The 16,674-nt window shown below is 42.8% G+C and overlaps 2 protein-coding genes across 5 annotated transcripts in view; one reads left to right on the top strand and one right to left on the bottom strand.

The window, feature by feature from the left end:
• The window catches only part of LOC128030088 (NACHT, LRR and PYD domains-containing protein 3), a 29,627-nt gene extending 15,677 nt beyond the window's left edge, over window positions 1–13,950 (top strand). For 3 of the 4 annotated variants that reach the window (XM_052617587.1, XM_052617586.1, XM_052617585.1), the window contains 3 exons: window positions 11,467–11,562; window positions 12,448–12,541; window positions 12,678–13,950. In XM_052617587.1, the coding sequence (XP_052473547.1) occupies window positions 11,547–11,562; window positions 12,448–12,541; window positions 12,678–13,509 (942 nt within the window). In that variant the 5' untranslated portion in view covers window positions 11,467–11,546 and the 3' untranslated portion in view covers window positions 13,510–13,950. The remainder of the gene's footprint in view (window positions 1–11,466; window positions 11,563–12,447; window positions 12,542–12,677) is intronic. The other variant, XM_052617588.1, reaches the window with a different exon arrangement.
• LOC128030083 (uncharacterized) lies at window positions 667–7,137 on the bottom strand. The gene is made up of 2 exons (XM_052617567.1): window positions 6,714–7,137; window positions 667–6,416 (listed from the first exon to the last, which is right to left on the bottom strand). The coding sequence occupies exon 2, from the start codon at window positions 4,542–4,544 to the stop codon at window positions 1,437–1,439; it is 3,108 nt and encodes a 1,035-aa protein (XP_052473527.1). The 5' UTR covers window positions 4,545–6,416; window positions 6,714–7,137; the 3' UTR covers window positions 667–1,436.
• Window positions 13,951–16,674: the final 2,724 nt, after the last annotated feature.

Genomic DNA, 16,674 nt, shown 5'->3' with positions numbered 1-16,674 from the left:
ATGAAAATCATAGTCAGTAACTTTTAGAAGCCAACAACAAATCAGATCATAACAACACTTTAAAGCAGCATTTAAATCTCCATAGAGAAAGTGATACTTGCAAAAGGTGTCCCATGTGAGTGGCGTGAGATCGGCGTCGAGCTTGTGAGCTTTACGCACTGTTCCCGTTGAAACAGCCATGTGCCATGAAACGGAGGCCATGTGACGCGCGTGCACGCTGCGCTTGGCGTGAGCGTGGAGCACGTGGTCCTTTGTTCTGTCCTCGCGCGGTATTTGAAAGGTTCAACAAACATTGTTCCAGAATTCGTCTTCCTTGCGTGGAGAGGCGAATAGTTTAATAAACTTAGTAAAGAAAAGAAAAGAAAACGAACGAAACGAAAGCTTCCAAAGGAGCCATGAAAATGGCTTTCCTCTCCTCAGTCCGTGTGCTGAGGGGGGAGGAGAACCAAGCGCGGCCCGAGGCCGCGCGGAGCGACGTGTCCGAGAACGGAGAACGGGAAGAAGAGCAAGAAGAGAGCGAAGAGGACAAGAGCGAGTGGACCTTGTTTGGTCAATTCTTATAGCTTGAAATAGTTCACGCCCATTTTCGAGGGAGCATCCAATGAATGTCCGCGATCTGAAGCGGAGGGAAAGTTCCTTTGTCTCGGTTGAGACAACCCCCTGATGATTTAGGGCCTGTCCGATTTCATCAGGAATATTAAAGCAAGTTCATTATTCCAGATTAAATACATTTTTCATTACTTTGCTCTAGATAAATGGGTCTGTCAAAGCATGACGATTAGAACAAGACTAAACATAATAGGTATATGTGATCAAAACATGAAGTTACATTAAATATGTGTAATTCTACATCTGAAAGATTTGCTTAACACATGATAACACTGCAGATGTTGGGAAACATCTAAATGTACCAAAAGGGAATACGTAATACATTTATACAGCATAAAAACTAACAGGTAACAAATTCATTCCATAGAATGCATTGGGGAGAAGATTTGGCTTCTCTCCTCTCCAGTGTGGTCGTAAACTTTACGACCTGCAAAAGTGGGGGTTGCAGAAGCATGGCTCTCTTTGAGGAAGTTAAAGTGAGGAAAGACATGTCCTAAAGTATAAGCTTGCAACTTATACTCTTCACATAACAAGGATTAACCATTTTATGCAGTCCATAAACATAATTAAAATACATATTAATAATAAAATGAAAGTAAGGAACTTATACGAAAAGTTCCTTTGTCTCCAGTGTTGGAAGAATTTGGGTTGGGGGTTTTCGTTTCTTCTTTGAAGCTCGCATGGGCATCGTAAATAGTTTAAGTCCAGCCAGGCTGGCATTTAGTACCAACAGTCTGAATTTATAAAACAGAATTTAACCCATGAATCGCTGACCTGCATATCTGTTACATCTCCCCCTTTCGTCAGATGAAGTCCCTGTGTGGACATCATCGGACGGCAATCATCCCGGATGGGCAGATGACAGGTGAATCGTGATGGTCATGCAGCAGGTGGGTCATGATGACAGGTGGTTCCTGAAGCTGAGGATTCAGCTTGGTGAGGTTCGGTATTGTCTTTGACTTTGCGTCCCTTTTCCGGGGATTCCATCGGAGACCTCCAGCCACAGTTGTCGTGAGTTTGGCTGTAGAGGTTTGCATCTCGTTGAGTATCCTGTATAGGATGAAGGTCACGCCAAGAGTCAGGGCGGGACCAATGACAGTGGAGATGCCCCGTGCAGTGTCGGCAGCAGTCCAGGCTAGGACCGCAGATGACTGGTTCAGAACGGGCTGTCGAGGCTGTGCTTGGAGGGCTGTGTCGACAGGAGTAATGTCAATGTGTTGGGTGGTACCTTTCAGTACTTGGTCCAGCAGGTTGGCACGGGTGGCGGTGTCATGCTGGTCGTAGGTCAGCATAGCTGAGCGCACAGGAGTGTTGACGAGCCATCTGTTACCCACAATCTCTGCTTGCGTTTCTGTGACTTGTGTACGAGGCTTGGCTTCGGCAGGGCAGCGCGTATCGCTGACCCAGGGTTGCAGCTCGCAGATTCCTTCAGAGATGTGTCTGAGGAAGGGTTTGCTAAGGCAGAGATAATGAATGTTTTTGGTTAAAGTACACATGTGCATGTTTGGGGCCAGGTACAGCTGTGTGTCGCTGTCGTGGTAGGCCACCACATTTGGAATGTGTGTTTTGGTGTGGGTGTTGCTCTTCCACATCCTGACACTGACAATGTCTTTAGGTCTGTAGACTTGGTTTGACTCGCTGATGAGTTGGTTCAGGAGCACGTTCACTTCTCTCTGTTTGGGGTTTACGTGCCGTAGGAAGGCGCTATCCAGAGAGTTGGCCAGGTGCATTCGTAGCAGGTCAGCTGGCATGGTGATGGTGTAAGACAGCACAGTTAACACAAGGCTTAAGGGTATCATGTATGGTGGGGTTTTACTCGTGGTTAGGCTGTCTTTGGAGGAGCTAACCTCCCACAGCATGTCTGTTGTTAACGCTGTAAACAGCTGAGTCTGGGTAAAGTCCTTCTGGAAGACAGTAAACAGTGGTTTCAAGGAGTTTACAGTCTGGTTCGCTGCATTGACACTGGACATAACAATGTTAAACATTCTGGCGGCAGCAGCAGCGGCTCTAAGCAAAGCTCCCGGGAGCTGTTTGGAGCGGTGGTGGTGTCCACCTAACTCCATTTGTGTAACCGTCACTTTCTCATATTGGCTGAACAGGTGTTTGACATCGGCCTCAGTGTGAGTGAGGGAGTCCTCTCTCCATCGGAACCTTGTACAGCTGTATTCGGTTACAGTGCTGGGGTAGTGTGCCCTGTCATCGGTAGTCAGGAGTCTCAGCGGTTTTCTCGGTGGCAGCTGTCCTCTCTTTGGCTGACAGCACGGCACGGCAAACCACAGCAGCATCCTGGTACAGATAATAGGGAGAGAGAGAGAGAAAGGGGAGAAAGAAACAAACAAGGCCTGTCTTTGGTTGGACAGGACAGTCTCTTTGCTTCGTGGGCGGTGACTGGGTTTAGCTCGCCCTCGCCCATGTTTTGCCACATCTTGCTGCTGGCATGACGCTTGCTTCAGTGTTTTTTCAGTGGCTCTGGTGCTGCGTGGTGCAGCACATGCTGCGTCATGGAAATATATTGGCCTTATCCCCCTTTTGCTCCGTGGCATTACACGCCCTGGCATTGTGATGTCAGACGGTGCACAACCCACAATATTGTTCTGTGCACGCAGCATGGTTTGTGTATCATGCAGCGGTCTGGGGCTTTGGTTGTCAGTGACTGTTGACTGGTTGCCAGGGTGGATGGAGGGGTCTGAGAGGTGGTAAAACAAAGTCATTATCAAGGTTTCAGAAGCCTGCATGTCCGCTATGTTGGTCTGTGTAGACAACGGAGCCTGCGTAAGCGGTTCTGAGGTAGGCAGTTTAGCTAGTAAAGTTCTTGTGCTGTGTGTAATCACTTCAACCTTGAATGTGGGTGGGTGGGTTGGGAGTGACCACAGAATGTTGTTTAGTGTGCCAGTTTTGGCAAGGGTGTCAGTGTGATCTTTAAAGTCCTCGTCTAGACTTGGTAACTTTGAGTGTCCTTTTTCCTTCTTCCAGTACACGATCACATTGTGTGTTTTTGTGATGTTATCACATTGCTGGAACAGGTGTTGGTGTTTGACATGCTTGTTTGCAAGTGTGAGTCCGAGTTCCACACATTCAGGTGAGGATTGGAAGAAACCCAGCGTGTGGTGTAAGGTTTGACCACCTTGCAGGTTGAGTCGAACAGCGACCCCTTTGGTGTAAGCTGGTACCACCGTACCCTGTTTGTTGACTAAGGTACAGAGGCTTGAACTTGGGCCTGTTGTTAGGGCGTTGTACTCATGGCTGGCTGCTGGGGTTCCCGTGACCTCTGTGACCTGACCGTCTGGCTCTGTGGGAGTTCCCGTGACCTCTGCGACCTGACAGTCTGGCTCTAGCAACCTGTGTGGCTGGAGAGAAAGAGGTTCTCGCACTTGAGCAAAGTCTTTTAGCTGTTTGAAGTTCAGAAAAGGGTCAAAGTGTTCTAGCAGGTCTTTGTCGATGAGCAATGTATGAGTGTTCATTGGTGGGACATACATGGGATGTATTAGACTCATCGGAACGAATGTCAGGTGAATGGAAACAACCTGTTCAAACTGGATGTCATCCTGTCTGTACACCTGTACATTCAGTTCATAAGTTTGAGGTGTAAGAGTTCGATCTTGTCTCTTAGCTTCAAATTGGAGTCTTTTGGAAAGGTAAGATGAGATCACCGTCAGGTTTAATCCTGTGTCGATCAGGTCTTCCCTGTTGACTCCTTTTTGACCCACCCCCTTTTTGACAGGGCTGCCCAGGAATGTTGGCATTAGGGCAGGTGGGACGATCGGTGGGTGATGAGGACCGGTCTTGTGTAGCTCGCTGCGAAGGCAGGTAGTCAAAACAGCATTTTCTGGTACCTTGTGTTTGTGGTACCTGGTGTGAGGACCTGTGCTGTCTCGTTCAGTTAGCTGTAGCTGTTGACTGTGGAGCTCGGGCAGTGTTCTGGGTGCTTGGCTCATCTTCCTTGTGAGTTTTCATGTGAAGAAGCACTTTCAGCACCCTCAGGATCTCTGCTGTCTCAGACGTGGCTGCACTGTGTTGCCCTCTGCTGGCTTGGAACGGTATTGACTCTCTGTAAAAATGTCTGTGACTGTGGTGTTGTAGGGCGCCATCTAGGGTTAACTCCAAGCAGTGCTCAGAGACAGAGACTTTGGGGTATTTCACAGTCTTTTCACAAATCGTCTTTTGCTTGGTGCAAGCTTTGTGGGCTAAGTTCCGTAACTCTTGTGTAGTCCTGTTACGGGGACACGCTGGGACTCTGAGATGAAAACTCCAACTAGCATGTAGGTTTAGGAGGAACAGAGTTTTTAAGTTGAAATCCTGTTCCATACCTGGTTCGTTGCATGCTCCGAAGTAGGTGTTTCGTAGCTGACTACAGAAAGTCTGTGGGTTTTCAAATCGGCCCTGTTTGAGGTCCATAGCAATAAGGAGCCCATGATCTGAGTTTGGATCAGAGAATTCAAGAATCAAAGTCTGTAGCAGTTGCTGGTAGTACGCTTTGACAGTCTCTGGTTGACGATCCAGAAAGCAATGCACATCACGGCTGGACGTGATTTTTAACAGGTACAATGTGTTCACATCTGTCACGTTAGCGACAGTTTGCAAATGAAAGTCAATGGCTTGTAAAGAAGCATGAACGTCATGTCCTCCTGCAGGATCTGGATTGAATGTAGAGATGCTTCTGGCTAGCTTGTGAAGTTCTCTGTGAGCAGTGCAGGGTTTGGTGACATGCGTTCTCTGGAAGGGTTCTCTTCCCTCCGTTGTTGACAGATGTTCTTGTAAGCTGGTTCTTGTTACACCCCCTTTTCCAGCTCTGGGTTCTTGGCTGAAAGGGTTGGAGTGGCGGCCCGGGAGAAATTTTGTGGTGTGCGTTTCTCCGATCCAGCCACTCTGTAATCTGTGAAATTGTCTCAGTTCTGTGTGAACAGTGTCAAGTTCATCTTGGAGCTCGTCTCTCTGCAGAGTAAGCTTGTTGAATTTAGCTTGGGCCGCTTGCAAGTGTGTTTTGCAGGCCCAGGTTTTATAGTCTTTTTCTTTCAGTTCAGTCTCTGCTCTTTTTAGGAGAGCGTCGCCTTGCTGGAGTTTTTTGTTGAGTTCTTTTCTGGCTTCTCTCTCCAGCTGTTCTCTTTGATCTGTGTCGAGGCGAAGATCTTGCAGGGCATTGTGAAGTCTTTCAACTCCTGTCTGTAGCTCTGGATCTGTGTCGTCCTCTTTCTCGAGCTGGTTCTGGGTCTCGAGGAGAAGCTGATCAAGATGACTCTGGGTTGGGGCCTGGTCCTTCCAGGCCTCCTCCGCGATGTTGCTCCGTTCACTGAGCGGTGCCTGGGCGACGAGAATGGGAACTAGGCTTCCGAAGATCCTGGCGAGTTCTCTGTAGTAGTCGCTTTGGTTTGGATCGCGTGCCATCAGTTCATCTAGCTCGGTGTCTAGTTGCTCTGGGTGCTGCAGGTTAATGGCGTCCTTGGGCAGGAAGGGGGTCGTCACTGCTTTCAACCATGTCGAGAGGTGGCCCCCGTGGACTGCTGGACTGGATGCCTGGAACATCCTGATTCTCTGTCGGTGAGAGAAGCACAGCACACACACACAAAAAGACCAATGCAAGTTCGTTCTACGTTTAACGAGCTATATTCATACGGGCTGTGCCGTTTATGAGAAATTTTGGGGCTGACTGATGCAAACAGTCAGACAGTTAAGTAGCCAATTAACTTGGGTCAACGAAGGACCTGAAATGGAGATTTGACAGGCAGTAGCCTAGCGGGTCGTGTGATGACACCGGCTGCTGGTGGTCGCTCTACTATTTAACTTCGTTGGTGGCTCCCAGGTTACTGTCTCTATGTGAAATGAAAGAAACAAATCACAACAGAACAGGTGGTAGAAAAAGATCAAAGTGAAACACAACACTTGAAATGAGAAGAAACACAATGTGTTAGTGAGAATAAGGAGGCCTAAGCCTACTGCTAGGTTTTAAGATAGGGCCAACAGGTGAGTGGGCTATCTGGGTAGGAAACCTAGAAATATGGTGTGGCTTAAAGAAGCAAAAGGGTCAGAACACTTAAAATATATCCGGGGGAATATCTAATATTCTGTGGCTTATAATAAGTGGATAGGTTTTATCATTTTTGGTTCACCTGGTTGAATTGAAGTCATTCAGGTGGGAACCAGTGGCTTGGTCAACCTCCCCGGTGCTCCCCAAACACTGAACCGCAGTGTCCCCGGTCCTCCGTTACTCTGGCGTGTCGCAGGACAGCACGGCTTGTGACTTTTAGCACAACCTTTGGAGTGCCAAAATTGCTGATGTCTCTTGAGACAAGAGGGACCGAGTTTCACTCGCAGCCAGTATCGGTAACACCGGTCGGGCAGCCTTGCTCACTGGAAACCTGAGATGACTGTCCAATCACCAAGGGAGTTCTACAATCAAATACACAAAGGATGAACAAAGGAAACTTAAAGTTAATTAAGGTTTGGTTTGTTTAACATCAATTGAGTAACTATATGTAGAGAGGAAAGGTAACAGCTTTACCTAATCATGATAAAACAAAACAAAGGAATTTATGGTAATAATGGTAATTATCAAAATAACCTAAGTCAAAAGAGAGAAGCAAAATAATAAACATCAAATTAAAAGACAGTAATGAAACAAGGGAGAAGGAGTAGCTGGTTTTCACCACAAGGGGGGGAAAGTGCTGCTTCTCTGTCTTTAACCTGCTGAGCAGAAAACTTAATTCAAATTAAAAATTCAAAACTGGTTTAAATCAAAATTTAAAATAAGCATGTAAGAATTAAAAGGAAAATCTGAATAAGATCCTATAATAACCATTGATAGCTTGTAAGTTATCATTAATGATCATGAAATTAATCAAACAGTGTGAGATTAATCAAAGAGGGTAAAAGTGGACATGCAATTCAAAACAGAATGGAAAAGACAGAGGTCTGTTAGTCGATTTAACAGGAGACTGCCACTAGATGGCTTACCTTCTAAGTGGGTCAATCAGTGGTTGACCTGAAAACATCTAGATTTCCACTATTAAACAATTACATTTTAATTCAAATCATGTTTGAACTAAACTCAAAGTAAATGTAAACAGTCAAAGGCAGGGAACATTCTTTTGTTTCCCTGTAATAATATTCGCACGAGCAAAGCTGTAAATGCAAATAATTATCGAGAATTTAGACATCCAATTCAAATATACATCACAGGGGATTATAAATTAGCAATCAGAGCGCATTATCTGAAATGGCCACAGGATGGCAGCTTTGCACTCATGTAAGCTGGAATCAGAAAGCAGGGCGTACCCTGAAATTTCTAACCCACGCGTTCCTCCTGGTGTTTAGATAGAGGAACTACAATTTCAATATGACTTAGAAATTATCTGATCGTTTGTCAGGCTGATTTTCTGCATCAAAAATCACAAGTAACAAACAGAAAGTTTTAATTTCTGAGGTGCTATATATTCACATAGGATGAAGGAAGGATCCGTTCACTTCCAACACACAACTGTAATAAAAACAGGAATTTTCCAACTGTTGACTCCAATAAACATTTATCAAAATAGCACTTATGACTTAAATGTTTTAGGTTTAAAAATCGGGTAGCTAAGCCAATTTTAGACCAGGAGTTTTTATCGTTTTATTTTTGAATATTACTGTGGTTTACCACGAATTCAATAACGATATTTAATAAGAAGGCCTTTTTACTGAATCAGAGGAACATCGCTCATGTTCAGATTTACATGTTGCAACTAATAAAAGATTTCTTCATCTTTTAATTATTCATATTAAAATGTTCTCACTGTAAAAAGATTTTGGTCTTTCTTAACAGGATACTTTTAACATTATACTGCAGATTACTTTCATTAAAATTAACAGTGACTATACTGTTAAGTTTCTATAAATACCTAGGTGCTTACTGACCAGCTTTTTGCCTCAGTCAGTTGAGTGAGTTCGCGTCTACGACTTATCTCACAAGTAACGTTACATAATTTCATAGCGCACGTGCAGAAATTATTAAAAACCATATACACAGATTGATTGCTCACAAAACGAAGTTTGAAATAGCCGCGTTCCTCCACCAAAATGTAACAACAATGAGTTTTACATAGTAATTAACTCAAATGATATATAGGGAATTTGAATAATTAATCAAGAATTTGATTAATATATATCTCAGAGGACAGTTACATTTAATTTTGTTGATTATGAAAAATAGCTCAATTGCCAATACCAATACTAATCACAGGGCACTGTAATTTACTCATTAATATGTCAATATTACATTCTTCATATCAATTATTGTGATATCTCTTACTGTAAATTATTGCAGATCAAAACCGTGGTATGTCCAGCACACCACTATAGACCTATCAATTTTCAATAAAGTTATCACGCCTTATAATTCAAGGAAAAGTATTCTCTGGCCATGAAAATATTATCCTATCCTTATGATAAATTTAGTTTCTAAATTTAGAGCTTGTAGCTAAAGACCAAAACATTTCAGTGACTCGTAATGTGAGTGGGGTGGAGTCCAAAGCCAATCATTTTATATATGAGTTTTTAATAATTCAACTAGTAATACATCAAACTACAAATCACACAGAGTAAATATGCGTACGAAAATACAGACAATAAACATTTAAGAGACATAACGGAATCCAAATAAAAGAGAGAGAGAGAGAGAGAGAGAGAGAGAGAGAGAGAGAGAGAGAGAGAAAATAGAATGGGATCACATAAGGAGCTCAGGTATGAAAATCATAGTCAGTAACTTTTAGAAGCCAACAACAAATCAGATCATAACAACACTTTAAAGCAGCATTTAAATCTCCATAGAGAAAGTGATACTTGCAAAAGGTGTCCCATGTGAGTGGCGTGAGATCGGCGTCGAGCTTGTGAGCTTTACGCACTGTTCCCGTTGAAACAGCCATGTGCCATGAAACGGAGGCCATGTGACGCGCGTGCACGCTGCGCTTGGCGTGAGCGTGGAGCACGTGGTCCTTTGTTCTGTCCTCGCGCGGTATTTGAAAGGTTCAACAAACATTGTTCCAGAATTCGTCTTCCTTGCGTGGAGAGGCGAATAGTTTAATAAACTTAGTAAAGAAAAGAAAAGAAAACGAACGAAACGAAAGCTTCCAAAGGAGCCATGAAAATGGCTTTCCTCTCCTCAGTCCGTGTGCTGAGGGGGGAGGAGAACCAAGCGCGGCCCGAGGCCGCGCGGAGCGACGTGTCCGAGAACGGAGAACGGGAAGAAGAGCAAGAAGAGAGCGAAGAGGACAAGAGCGAGTGGACCTTGTTTGGTCAATTCTTATAGCTTGAAATAGTTCACGCCCATTTTCGAGGGAGCATCCAATGAATGTCCGCGATCTGAAGCGGAGGGAAAGTTCCTTTGTCTCGGTTGAGACAACCCCCTGATGATTTAGGGCCTGTCCGATTTCATCAGGAATATTAAAGCAAGTTCATTATTCCAGATTAAATACATTTTTCATTACTTTGCTCTAGATAAATGGGTCTGTCAAAGCATGACGATTAGAACAAGACTAAACATAATAGGTATATGTGATCAAAACATGAAGTTACATTAAATATGTGTAATTCTACATCTGAAAGATTTGCTTAACACATGATAACACTGCAGATGTTGGGAAACATCTAAATGTACCAAAAGGGAATACGTAATACATTTATACAGCATAAAAACTAACAGGTAACAAATTCATTCCATAGAATGCATTGGGGAGAAGATTTGGCTTCTCTCCTCTCCAGTGTGGTCGTAAACTTTACGACCTGCAAAAGTGGGGGTTGCAGAAGCATGGCTCTCTTTGAGGAAGTTAAAGTGAGGAAAGACATGTCCTAAAGTATAAGCTTGCAACTTATACTCTTCACATAACAAGGATTAACCATTTTATGCAGTCCATAAACATAATTAAAATACATATTAATAATAAAATGAAAGTAAGGAACTTATACGAAAAGTTCCTTTGTCTCCAGTGTTGGAAGAATTTGGGTTGGGGGTTTTCGTTTCTTCTTTGAAGCTCGCATGGGCATCGTAAATAGTTTAAGTCCAGCCAGGCTGGCATTTAGTACCAACAGTCTGAATTTATAAAACAGAATTTAACCCATGAATCGCTGACCTGCATATCTGTTACAACAGCAAGGAGCCACCAGAACACAGCTGTGTGTCCATGAAGAGTGACTGGTCAATGGAACCTCCACGTAACTTTAGTGGACACACTGTAACATCCAATAAAGCCGATTGTTACAACACTAATCTTGGTTTTAGGTAAATGCTGCACTAAACATCTTGTTGCATCTTTATAGAATATGTAAAGCCATTATATTCAAATGGCCTGGCTCCAACAGGACTGCAAGACATAAGTAGCAACAGCAGAGCCACTTTACCATTTATAATTAAAGATAGTGCTTCAAAACAATGGAGCAGTTCACACCAAAAGTGTTCTGGGTCGTTTAATGTGTGTTTGTCTAAATGTATATTTAATATATGTGTATATATGTTTGTTTATATAATTTTTTTAATCTACAGCCAAACAGGCTTTATTCAAGCCCTTCCCGTCTGTGTTGCTTCTCTATAAAAACACTAAAGCACCATAAAGAGCTGTCTAAAAAAAAAAAATAACAGATCGATACTTTTGCTAAAACACTTTAATTTAATTCCCTGTTGTAAAGGGTCTTCTGTGCTTGTATGTAATGCATTTCAGAATGAAGATCATTGTTAGTAGCTCTGACATGTGGATGTCAACATGATAACTCTTGCACTTAATATATTTCATAATACATATGGAATTTAGTTACCAAGAACATTAAATCATTACAAAAGTTTTTAATATCAGAATGTGTGAATAACATTTACTTGTTTTCATCTTCAATGTACAGCTCGGACCTGCCAGAACCCAGCTGTGTGTCCATGAAGAGTGACTGGTTGATGGAACCTCCACGTAACTTTAGTGGACACAATGAATTTGGGGTTAGGTAAATGCTGTACCAGACTATTTATCTTATCAAATCTGTAACAACTGTAACATCTGTAGAAACAAAAAGGAATTGTTCAAATTTAACGCCTGCATGCAATGCATTTCATATGAATAATATGAAGATCTTAAAGTACCCCTATGCTGTTTCAAAGGTTACTTTTTTTTTTTAGATATCTATAGGTTTACATGCAAACAGTCAAAAAAAAAAAAAAACCTTTATTTGTCCTACACTGTAGATGAGATGTTATACTTGTGTAATTCCTTTACATGAGCGGTAACATTTATGTCACTGACTCTTAACATCCTCATGTTTTGGTAGTACATGCAAAGTGGTTCTGCTTTCTTAGTGCAGAATACAGTGTCTTCTAGATATGGCAACAACACAAAGCTCTTCAAGGCCTCAGCTAACTACAGTGTTTGAGGGCAGGTGAAAGTACATGTTGTTCGCGGACAGACCATCATGCATATTTGTTACAAATCTATATTGGTTTGTGCATAAATGTAAAGGCTGGATTTATGACGACTCATTTCAGTCACTTCAAAACCGTGTTTTCTTCTTTTGGGAGACAATAACTGCATTTGTTAAGCACTTTGTAGAACTTTTATATTAACAAACAGCTATATTACATGCTACCTGAAAGGTAATATTCATAAGAAATAAAAGAAAGAAAGAAAAAAATAAACATAAAATGGGCACTTAAATAATCGGTTTGGATGTGAATGTGAACACTATAACAGTTGCACTTGCTGTTATGTCTCCAGCAGCATGATGCATTTTAATGAAATTGTTTAATTACCAAGATATCAGTTATAAGTGAACTAATATAAGAATGAATGAATGTATGAATTGCATTTAAATTTTGTGTTAAATGTCAATGGACAGACCAGAGCTGCCAGCATCCAGCTGTGTCCAGGAGGAGTGACATGTCAATGGATCCTTCACTTAACTTTAGTGGATATACTGATCTTTGGTTTAGGTAAATGTTGTGTTAAAAATGTATTGATTTGTTTATATTTGCATGTGTGCATTTGAAAGATTATTTTAATTTATCCAAAAAGACTTACATAGTGACTTACAGAACATTCTGCTAATTTGCTATTTTAATATTACAGCCATGACCCTCAACATGCCAAAGTCCTCAAAGTCCTCCTAGATATTAGATCTAATCTGAAGAAGAAGTTTCAGTGTCTGTATGAGGGAATAGCAAAGCAAGGAAACCCTACATTCCTGAATGAGATCTACACAGACCTCTACATCACAGAGAGTGAGAGTGGAGAGATCAATAATGAGCATGAGGTGAGACATTTTGAAATACAATACAGGAGAGTATCAACAGAGGACACGCCAATCAAATGCAGAGACATCTTTAGACCTTTACCTGGACAAGACAAACCCATCAGATCTGTGCTGACAAAGGGAGTTGCTGGCATTGGAAAAACAGTTTCTGTGCAGAGGTTCATCCTGGACTGGGCTGAAGGGAAAGAGAATCAGGACATCAAAAAACTCAGTCTTTCAGATCTTCTTCTTATCTTTTTTCCTGATACCAAAGAAATGGAATTATCCAGTGACAAATATAAAGTGATGTTCATCTTTGATGGTCTGGATGAGTGTTGTCTGTCTCTGGATTTTCAGTCTATTCTGAGGTTGTGTGATGTACGTGAATCAGCCTCAGTGGATGTGCTGCTGATGAACATCATTGCAGGGAATCTGCTTCCCTCTGCTCTCATCTGGATCACCTCCAGACCAGCAGCAGCTGATCTCGTCCCCTCTGAGTGTGTCCATCGAGTGACAGAGGTACGAGGCTTCAATGAGCCACAGAAGGAGGAATACTTCAGGAAGAGAATCAGTGATCAAAACAATTATCTCACACCTGAAGTCATCAAGAAGCCTCCACATAATGTGCCACATCCTAGTGTTTTTTCTGGATCTCATCCACTGTTTTAGAGAAGATGTTGAGTGAAGTAGGGAGTGGAGAGATTCCCAAGACTCTCACTCAAATGTACACGCACTTCCTGATCATTTAAACCAACATTAAACACGAGAAGGACTATGAAAAGAACGTGAAGGATGAGAACATGATTCTTAAACTGTGGAAGCTGGCTTTTCAGCAACTTGTGAAAGGCAACCTCATCTTCTATGAGGAAGACCTGAGCGATTGTGGCATTGATGAGACAGAAGCATCAGTGTACTCAGGACTGTGCACTCAGATCTTCAGAGAGGAGTTTGGCTTGCATCAGGGGAAAGTATTCTGCTTTGTACATCTGAGCATCCAGGAGCATCTAGCAGTTCTATATGTGCTACTTTCATTCCTGTTGAACAAGAGGGATGTGCTCAATGAAACTGTCAAGTCAAGTCACCTTTATTTATATAGCGCTTTAAAGAGCCACACAGATGGGAAATCAAAAATTACCTGTATTACAGTGTATGATGTAGCTGTCCATCAGTGGAAACAATGTGCAAAGTAATTCAACCAAAAAGTACACAATTTATAAAGTTATTGACTTCTAAAGTAAGGAGTCAACTCTGAATCGCTGAAACGAGTCGTTATAGATTTCAAATCTTTTGCCCATCTCTATGTACGTCACTAGGAACACTTTGCATTATAATCTCCGCCTGGCGTCTTGGGAGAAACGAAACTCTGACCTGCCCCACCCCCCACACAGACGCTCTGGTTGGTGTGATAGCATCATGTCGAGGAGACCGTGTGTTTTTACTTGTAAAGGCAAGTTTGTTTTATTTTCACTGCTAAAGAATGAAGATCAGAAGAACCAATGGCTAAAATTCATTTTTACCACCATACAAGAGCAGTACAACAAATCCTTGTTGTGTTCACAACATTTCACTGATGACTGCTTTTATAATCTCGGTGAGTACAGCAGGATTTTCAAAGCGTTTGGCCATAAAAGAGGGTTCATTACCAACTTTATTTAGACCAACGAGCATCTCCAAATCACAACGCGAAGTATGATTATGAAGTTATGTGTTTGTTTTCTCCCGAGCGTCTTATCAGTATGTGTGCTGTCTGCAGCCTTTCTCTGCGATGATCTTCATTTACAAACACATCATTAAAATGAAGTGTAACTCCGTGAATACTCCACGAAGAGATATCTATAGAAAGCTTGACATGTCTTCTTTAAAACTAAATAAGTGCTGCCGAACAGTTATTCTGTGATAAAGTAATCCATATGAAAACAATGCGATGTCCGTTTCACATCTCCCTTCATTATATCTAATGTGACCACGCCCCCGCGCTGAACGCGCTAATACACCCACACAGAAGAAAAAGCAGTGAGACTGTTCAAGTTTTTTATTTTACTGTTTGCTTCGCGATGAGAGGAATAAGACATAATTCACCCCAAAAAGATACTAACGCATTGTTTACCGTGATGTTGTGCGCGGAACAACCAATCAAAGCTGACTATGTCAGTTGACCAATCTGAACACAGTGTGCTACCGAAAGGTGGGGTTTAAGGAAACTGAACTTTTTTCTTTTGAACAGCTTCGCGCGAACCGTTTGGGGATCTCTGAGAATTGAGGTAATTTTAAAATGATATTTTGACAAAATGACAATGTTTTTTAACCTTGGATGGATTTAAACCTATTGTACAGGACTTATAAACAGTGATAGGAAGCTTAGAATTTTCATCTTACTGGCTCTTTAAACAAAATACATTGCGTCAAAGCAACTGAACAACATTCATTAGGAAAACAGTGTGTCAAAAATTCAAAATGATAGTTAAAGGCAGTTCATCATTGAATTCAGTGATGTCATCTCTGTTCAGTTTCAATAGTGTCTGTGCATTTATTTGTAATCAAGTCAACGAGATCGCTGTAGATGAAGTGACCCCAACTAAGCAAGCCAGAGGCGACAGCGGCAAGGAACCGAAACTCCATCAGTGACAGAATGGAGAAAAAAAAAACATTGGGAGAAACCAGGCTCAGTTGGGGATCCGTTCTCCTCTGACCAGACGAAATCAGTAGTTCAATTCCAGGCTGCATTGTCAGCTCAAAACATGCATACACGTTCACATGTCACACAATCTCTGACCTGCATCAGAGAGCTTTGGACAAGGCTGGATACAGATGAGGAATGGACATCTGGACCTTTTCCTCTGATTTCTTCTAGGTCTCTCTTTATAGTCCAATCAGCTACTCTGGAAATGTCTCGTATAGAATGAATCCATTACCACAGAAATCCATCCTCAACCAGGCTCCAAATGGTCGGAGTGGGCAGGGCAGGGATTCCTCTCCGTGTGGTCCTCCCTCTTGCAGCACGCCGGAACAGGGACAGAGAAACTGGGTTTTAGTCGACAGCCTCAACAAACCACAGGGTAAAGTGACAATAAAAGAGAAGTCTCTTACCCTTTTTGTGGCTGGGAGGCTGTCTCCGTCATTCCTCTGTCCCAGTCCGGGTTTTCACAAACATTTGCGAGGAAGAGGGAGTGATGTCATTAGGTGTTTCACAACTGCACTGTCTTACTGCCTTACCCGCATTCTCCACCACTATGGTGGGAGGAGCACACGACAGACACAGTGGGCGTGGCATCAGGCCTTAGAGAGGCTTTTATTAACAGAAAATAAAGATTAGGGAATCTCGTCGTGCTTCAGGATTCGTTTGGGTCGGGCAGTGTTCATGGAAGAAGGGTCCAGGGGCAGCGGCTTCCTCTAGCAGCCACATCGCTCTCATTGGCCGCGGTGCTGGCAGGGGATGGACGGCCAGGCATCCTGGCCTGTTGTGTCGGCCGTGTAAACCGGTGCGGTTCTTACCTGGATCGCGTGTCTGGCAGCTCTCTGGTGGCACGGGAGTCCTTCAACGCACTCTTCCTGGACCCACGAGGACACCAGTGTGCATGCACAGGGAAGAGACTGATCTTCCGAGGAGAGGCACATTGGGCTTTTAAACAGCGGCGGTGATGAGGCTCCATTAGCTTCAGTTGTGCCCCATCACACGCCGCCAACCCCGACTCGTCCAGCGCCCCTCCTCCATGATTTGCTGGTTAAGGTGTGTTAATTAGGGTTGGAGCTCAACTATACATGACAGTCGCCTTACAGGAACAGGATTGGACACCCCGATTTTCAGTCTATTGAAATTGTTGTTGCTCTGTTCAT

Source organism: Carassius gibelio, chromosome A16 (assembly GCF_023724105.1).
Source record: "Carassius gibelio isolate Cgi1373 ecotype wild population from Czech Republic chromosome A16, carGib1.2-hapl.c, whole genome shotgun sequence".
NCBI lineage: Eukaryota > Metazoa > Chordata > Actinopteri > Cypriniformes > Cyprinidae > Carassius > Carassius gibelio.
Note: the sequence above shows the minus strand (reverse complement) of the source record. Positions and strands in the feature narration are given on the sequence as shown.

Excerpts from the sequence above, each read along its gene's own strand:
- LOC128030083 (XM_052617567.1), bottom strand. The coding sequence starts at position 4,544 with ATGAGCCAAGCACCCAGAACACTGCCCGAGCTCCACAGTCAACAGCTA.